This window comes from Bufo bufo, chromosome 6, assembly GCF_905171765.1.
Source record: "Bufo bufo chromosome 6, aBufBuf1.1, whole genome shotgun sequence".
Classification (NCBI taxonomy): Eukaryota; Metazoa; Chordata; class Amphibia; order Anura; family Bufonidae; genus Bufo; species Bufo bufo.
In genome coordinates, this window is record NC_053394.1 from 295,214,042 (window position 1) to 295,222,169 (window position 8,128).

Genomic DNA, 8,128 nt, shown 5'->3' on the forward strand with positions numbered 1-8,128 from the left:
CGGCGTCATTAAAAGACCTGACCTTGTTAGTAGTGATAAAAAAAACTGAAGCATTTCAGTACGACATATCAGTCTCTAAATAATGTGATAAAATTGTAGTTCTGTGTGTATCATTGATGGTGTATGTCCAGGGTTCTTGAGGATCTCCTGGTGGTTCCAGGCTCTGAAACAATAATTGTCTCCAAAGATTCAGTAGAAGACAGCACCATTTGGAGTTGATTTTGGAGCAATCACTATTGCAAAGTCTATTTTATATGGGCTGATTAATAAATAAATAGTGCCACACCTGTCCATGGTTACATCTAGTATTTTAGCTGAATGCTAACCCCCCACCCCCATACACATTAGATAGTCGTCTGGTCAAGGACACTTATATCAATATTATGTTCTGTATAGCTGGATGTTGGGCCCTCATGATCATCTCCTCTAGTGGACCCAATGAAAAACAGCCCAGTACTGTGATTGGTAGTAGGTTTATGTAGCCTAGGAAATCATTTATAAAACTATATGAAATAAGTGAAAAAATCATACTGGGGCCCTACATGTGTACTAGCAGTTCTGGAGGTAATAGAAGCACCAGTAGTACTGTTATACTAACTGTTACTCTAAGGGGTTCCAGTGTAATATAAATGTTATCTATTGGACTTCATACCAGTGGATATTAGACTATAGGGTTAACAGTGTAATGATGGAGTCATGAATTGTCCACAACCATACAAGCTCCATTTTCAGGTTATTTCCTAAACTTTCCAGAACTGGGAAGGGTTACCGTATTTCTTACCTGGTTAAGGTAGAAGAATGTCAAATGCATAGCCTTGGGGCCAGGTGCCTCCCTGACTCAATGTGAATCAGAGCTTTTGTTTTAGGAACTAACGCTGTACACTCATACAATACCTCCTCCTGCATGAGTGAAAGCACTTTGTGTAAGGAAACTTAAGAGAAGAAGAAGAAGAAAAAAAGGGGGGGGGGGGGGGGGGTTGTAATACGATGAAACATGTACAGGTAATGATGAATCCCGCTTCTCTTACAAAGGTTGGCACGCAAATCAAATCTGATGACTCTGTAAAAGGACCAATGCTTACGTAAAAGTCACACCCATATCCACTTGTATAAAAAGAAGGATGGAAAGTCTGGGTTCCTACACCTAACCAACTATCAAAGGTAGCACTTATACAGACAGGTGTTAGAATTACATCATGTCCTCCTCATACAGTATCAGGCAGAGCACGACATCCTCTGGATCCTCAGGTGGATTGGGATTAGGTGTCCATGGTGGTGGCTCAAGTCGGTTGTCTGTAGGTAGTTACAAGCCATCTAGCATCCATGGAGGCAGTGGTGGCAGAAATATCTCCATCTCCACTTCTAGAGTGATGTCCTCTGGGGCTAGCGGGCTTGGAAGTAGCCTAGGTGGAGGATTTGGTGGTCTAGCTGATGGGGTAGGTGGTGGCTATTCATCTAATTATTGCTTTGGAGGTGGACTTGGAGATGGTCTTCTCCAAGGAGGTGAGAAGGAAACTATGCAAAACCTGAACGACCGTCTGGCCTTATACTTGGACAAAGTACGCTCCCTGGAGAAGGACAATACTGAACTGGAGATTAAGATTCGTGAATGGTATGAAAAACAAGCACCAAGGCCAGACCATGACTACAGCAATTATTACAAAATCATTGAAGACCTTCGCAACAAGGTAGGACAAACATTTTGTTACATTTTTAGTTCTCTTCATCCATGTAGAGTACTGTTATATATGTGGATGCTGTATGTTGCTGTGTGTATACGAGAATGGTTTGTATCCATGTGTGAATAATGGTTTCCTGTATCTTGAACTATTAAGTCCCAAGTAGCCCATAAACAAAACATTACAACACATCTGATGTATACTGTACCCAGCAAGTACTAAAACTGCTGCTAGATTTGTTAAGACTGTAGACTACACCTTTAAGGTAACCTCACTAGATACTTTCTGATTGTATAACTAATCACATTGAACAATTACCTTCCCATACTATCTGCCTATCATTGATGCATACAGATGATGTCATCAATATGGGGCTTGTATGACTGTGCGAGTTAAACATGAGAAATGTTAAGTTATTTATTTCATTCAAATTAAATTTATATCAAGGCATGGTATCAGGTTAAAAAGAGAGGTCTCATTATGATAACATAGTAAGGAGAAAAAAAATTATATAGGTGTAATTATCTGGTACTAATGTTTTCTACAGGACTGTACTGAAATTGCCATTACTCACATCAGTGCCTGACCATAATGGGGTTCATAATTTAATGTCTCTAACACAAACACACAAGGATAATTTCATACATATCCAACTTCACAAATGCCTGGAAAAACTCACATACAAACTCTATGCAGATGTCGCCCTTGTTTGGATTTAGGTTTAGGGCCACATTGATGAAAGATAACAGTTCTACAGTGGCAGAATGAGGGTCAAGGGCCTTCTTAACTGCTAGGTATTTGGGCACTGACAGAAGGTTTATGTTACCATATAGATTTCATATAGGACACATAATAGGACTTTATTTAAAAAATGTTCACATCTGCATTACCATATCAGGTTTTCCAACTTTTGGTCCTACAGTTACAGGTGGACACAGACAGCAGAGGGCTCCTGTGCCAAAACATTATATGGGCCCTTTGCTTCCAAATAACATATCATTGTCTCCTTATCAATCTAATAGACAGTACATAGCTGCTTTACTGATTGAGGTGGAACCCCCTGACACTCTGGGCCCTTATGCCCATATACAATGAAATATAATAGCTTGCTATAGATAATAACCAGAATATGCTTTTTTTAACTCTTAGATCCTCAATGCTACCATGGACAATGCCAGGATGCTCCTTCAGGTTGATAACTCCAGATTGGCTTTTGAGGACTTCACGACCAAGTAAGTGTTTTGCCCTAGTTATATGTGACATGAGTATATAACTGTGCCTATTGGTAATCATTTTGGTGATTCTTTGTCATTGCAAGACCAGTCAAGAATCATAACTTGGCATTTCATAAATGATTCCAGAATGTCGAGTGGTTACTGACTTGTCCTACATTACACAGGCAACCTATTGATTTGTATGGGACCATGTGATGTTTATTTTCACCAGTGGTGGTGTTGCAGAGAAACTGAGACATTACTACCAGATTTCCCAACACATTACAGCAGGTCATTGATCCCTGCATGGGAATAATTTGTGATCAACTTATAGACAAATTTAAAGGTCTTACAGCATGCCATCATCAAAAGATGAGTTATATTTTGACTTGTCTCCTTTCAATCAGGTATGAAACTGAACTGAACCTGCGTATGAACATTGAAGGTGACATAAATGGACTACGCAGAGTCTTGGATGAACTTACCCTTACTAGATCAGATCTGGAGCTCCAGATTGAGAGCTTGAAGGAAGAACTGGCTTATCTAAAGAAGAACCATGAAGAGGTAGGACTGATCATCACAGAGATTAGATTTATTTAAGCAGTATTCAAAAAGATATAGACCATAACACTTATTTTGTTGTATAGGAAATAAATTCTCTTCGTGGACAAGTTGGCGGCCATGTCAATGTAGAGATGGATGCTGCCCCAGGTATTGACCTAAGTAAGATTTTGTCTGACATGAGAAACCAATACGAAGGGCTGGCTGAAGAGAACCGTAAGCAAGTTGAGGCCTGGTACTTCAAGCAGGTGAGCAAAAATTTTAATTTGGAATGTTTCTTAATGGCTATCATGTTGAGCAACATATTCACCCTTCATATTCAATATTCATGCCATAGACAGAGGAACTGAACAAAGAAGTTGCAAGCCACAGTCAACAAATCCAGTCCAGCAAAACAGAAATGACCGACCTCAAACGTACCATCCAAAGCCTGGAGATTGAACTTCAAACACAAATAAGCATGGTGAGATCTGGTTCCAATATTAACGGTGATATATTTAATTATTATATAACAGCTTATCCTAAATGGTACTCTCTTCTATAGAGAGCGGCACTGGAAGGCACCTTAGCAGAAACGGAAGGCCGGTACTGTATGCAGCTCTCTCAGATACAGGACATGATCAGCAGTGTTGAAGCTCAGCTAGCAGAATTACGGTCAGATATGGAACGCCAGAGCTATGAGTACAAAATACTCATGGATGTGAAGACCCGTCTGGAACAGGAAATCGCAACCTACAGACGTCTCTTGGAGGGTGAAGATACCAGGTAAGTAAAAATACAAGGATATTGACCACTAACAAAAATGGGCAATCATTGGGTTAGACCACAAAGTTAAAGTGATTAAAGTGACTGAAAATCTCATTGACATTGCATCCTAAGGTGTCAATAAATGAACAAGCATGCCATTGTTGCATCCTCCAATGCCTTGCTTATGTCATCAGTATAGTGTGGGATCCCATGTTGGAAACATGGAAAGCTTAATTCTCAGCCCAATCAAGCCTTATTAGACCAGTGTAGACAAATACATAACCTTGGTAATGCCTCTTTGGTTTACCTTGGCAGTTGCAGCCAGAGGCATAAGGTGAAGTTCCTGGCCCGCAGATGCACTATCCGTAATCTGTTCCTCTGCCATTATGTGGAAGAGGGGTTGTCGGGTGCCTTTCAGCATCAGAGCCCAAGAATGTTTCCTTGGCAGCTGAATTTTGCTATCAGAGTCATAAGCTAAAGTTCCTGGGCCCAGTCCCTTAATGCAAAATATATAACCTTCTCACAAACTATTATGTATCGATCATAGTATATTGAGGCATCCAAGCCCAGAAGTGGGAGGGACCTTATTTCTGCCTTATTCTATTTAATATCTAAGACAACAGTCTCCTTTGGGGATACAGACTTGAATCTTTCCATTATTCTATATGGAAACCCTTCAGGCCTTAAATATGCTGCCAATGACAGATGATGCCAAATACATATTTTCTGAAAGCAGTGATTAACTATTTATTCGCTCTCTTTTTCTTTTTCCCACAGTATTTCATACAAAGAATGTAAGTATATTATATTCCCAGATTTTTTATTAAAATAATATTAACCTATGTTGGAACTGCTGAGATGTGCCAATAGTATCTCAAAATTGTCCTAACACAACTGAGGTCTTTAAGGGGTTGTCCACGATTTTTAAATTGATGGCCTATCCATAGGATAGGTCATCAATGTCAGATCAGCAGGGGACTGCCTCCTGACACCCTCTTTGATCAGCTGCTCTGCAGGAAAAGCGCCAGGACTACACAACTCTGTCCATTATGTGGAAAAAGTGAACAGAGTTGTGTACTTCCAATACCTATTTTTGTGCTGGAGCTACTCTAGAGCAACCAATCAGCAAGAGTGTTGGGAGACATACCTCTCCACTGATCTGATATTGATGACCTATCCTAAGGATACTCCATCAATATGAAAATCATGGAGAAACCCTCAAACCATAATTGTACCTTAGAGAGTAACAATCTTTCAGTTGGGTACATTTTATTATGTATTAGGCTTGTGGAATACCTTACAGCCAAGAACAATGTAAGATACCAGCTGCTAGGTCTTCCTTTTCAAGTACCAATAATTTCATGACTGCATCTTCTGTGCATATGTCACTTTTTGACTTGGGTAGCACTTCATTCTCCACCAAGCTCCACTTGGCCACCTATCATTATATAAAATCCATATGTACAGAAGATTAAACTGAATTTCTCACTACAGTCTTGGACTGTTATCTGCAGTTATACATGAGAAGTACTGCAGATAAGAGTCCAGATCACGATTTATTATTTTCCTACTGCTCCCTGTTCCCCTGCTGTTACTGCTCAGAGCTGTGCTGAAATACACTGTCAGGACTGCTGCGCATTAAACACATTGTCAGGACTGCTGTGCTGAAATACACTGTCAGGACTGCTGCGCATTAAACACATTGTCAGGACTGCTGTGCATTAAACACATTGTCAGGACTGCTGTGCATTAAACACATTGTCAGGACTGCTGTGCATTAAACACATTGTCAGGACTGCTGTGCTGAAATACACTGTCAGGACTGCTGTGCATTAAACACATTGTCAGGACTGCTGCGCATTAAACACATTGTCAGGACTGCTGTGCATTAAACACATTGTCAGGACTGCTGTGCTGAAATACACTGTCAGGACTGCTGCGCATTAAACACATTGTCAGGACTGCTGTGCATTAAACACATTGTCAGGACTGCTGTGCTGAAATACACTGTCAGGACTGCTGTGCATTAAACACATTGTCAGGACTGCTGCGCATTAAACACATTGTCAGGACAGCTGCGCATTAAACACATTGTCAGGACTGCTGCGCATTAAACACATTGTCAGGACTGCTGTGCATTAAACACATTGTCAGGACTGCTGTGCTGAAATACACTGTCAGGACTGCTGCGCATTAAACACATTGTCAGGACTGCTGTGCTGAAATACACTGTCAGGACTGCTGCACATTAAACACATTGTCAGGACTGCTGTGCTGAAATACACAGTCAGGACTGCTGCGCATTAAACACAATGTCAGGACTGCTGCGCATTAAACACATTGTCAGGACTGCTGTGCATGCACACAAGTCCTCTGCATTAGCACAGCACAGCAGTCCTGACTGTGTATTTCAACACAACTTTGTGTTCTCACAACAGGGGAACAGGGGCAGTAGGAAAATAAAAAATAGACTCCTCATGTGCGGCACTAACTGCAGATAATAGCCCAGAAACTTGGTGGCAATACCCAATAAGAATTGAGCATGTCAGATGTAACAGAGCCATATTTGTTATTTGGCCTGATTCATAGTGATATCCCAATGGTTTACATATGGTATTTACACAAGGCCACTAGTTTAGTTACTATGATGCATGCATAATACAGCCTCACAGCATACACACATACAAATTCAACTTATATGGGGGTGGAGAAGACATTAAAATTGACTAATTTGATGACCTTTTTTTCATTCAAGCTATTTATTTTCAATTTTCCACTAAACAATTTTTTTAAATAATTGCAGCCCCTCAAACCATACGACAAATCCGTACCATTATTCAGGATACTGTTGACGGAAAAGTGGTGTCCTCACGGGAGAAAGTCCAGGAATCAGCCTACTAATCTAAACCTGTCGCCATATTCAGCACAGATTTCTGCGATGCAATATATCTAATATAACTTGTTTTAGTGGCAGGCAACCTGTGGTACTCCTGTTGTTTAGGAATTTAAAATCCCAGAATGCATATGGGTATCTGAGGTTCTGCAGCAGCTGGGGAGCCATAGACTACACAAGCCAACTCTGCCCTGCAATCATAAAGATGACCATTATCGTGTGCTGAGTTAATCGATAAGGTCACTGACACCAATTTATGTCTGTATTTCTTGTGCTACTTTTTGAGGCCTCTCTATTTTCTATATCTAATAAACTCATCAGCTTTCTCATGCACTTCTGTCATGTCTGCCTGATTTATTGATTCTTATATCTGGTTATTTTGAAGTGTTAGTAATTTAAACCTTAAAGGGAATGTTCACCCTTGAATATTGGTTTTGTAACCTAATAGATCAATAATTCTGTGTTGATAATATATCTTTATAGATGCTCAGTTTGATTGATGCAGAGCTCCAGACACACCTAGAGTTAAATTATACTCTCTGGTTGCCTGCAGTCACCACTAGGGGGAGATAAGTATCTAACTGCATACATTGAGCTGAACAGTAAAATGATATTCAGTAAACTCTGAAAAGGGTTTTACCGCTAACAACACTTATCCCATACTTGTCAACTGTCCTGGAATGTCTGGGAAGCTCCTGGAAAAAGGAGAGACCTCCCAGACTACTAGAATAGATGGCAAATCATCTGGCACTGCATGGATTGCTGCTTTGTCCTAGATAGCAGCCCTCCATGTACTTTGACTACCTGTGACGGCAGGAGATTGCGTAATGTAGACACAGGGGGTCCATCAGGGGCGTAGCTAAAGGCTCATGGGCCCTGGTGCACGAGTTCATCTTGGGCCCCCTACCCTCAATACCCCTTCCTAACACCACCAGATCCCTGCGCTCCCATGCCCGCCCGCCCAACGGCAGAGCTAAAATCTCACCAATACATTTTATATTCTGACCCCCATAACTTTTTATTTTTATGTGTAT

At 40.7% G+C, this 8,128-nt stretch overlaps 1 protein-coding gene across 1 annotated transcript; it reads left to right on the forward strand.

The window, feature by feature from the left end:
• Nucleotides 1-1,142: 1,142 nt before the first annotated feature.
• LOC121004387 (keratin, type I cytoskeletal 17-like) lies at nt 1,143-7,427 on the forward strand. The gene is made up of 8 exons (XM_040436587.1): nt 1,143-1,688; nt 2,829-2,911; nt 3,301-3,457; nt 3,541-3,702; nt 3,792-3,917; nt 3,999-4,219; nt 4,979-4,995; nt 7,005-7,427. Exons 1-8 carry the CDS (start codon nt 1,197-1,199, stop codon nt 7,100-7,102), a joined length of 1,356 nt encoding a protein of 451 aa, XP_040292521.1. The 5' UTR covers nt 1,143-1,196; the 3' UTR covers nt 7,103-7,427.
• The last annotated feature ends 701 nt before the right edge of the window (nt 7,428-8,128 follow it).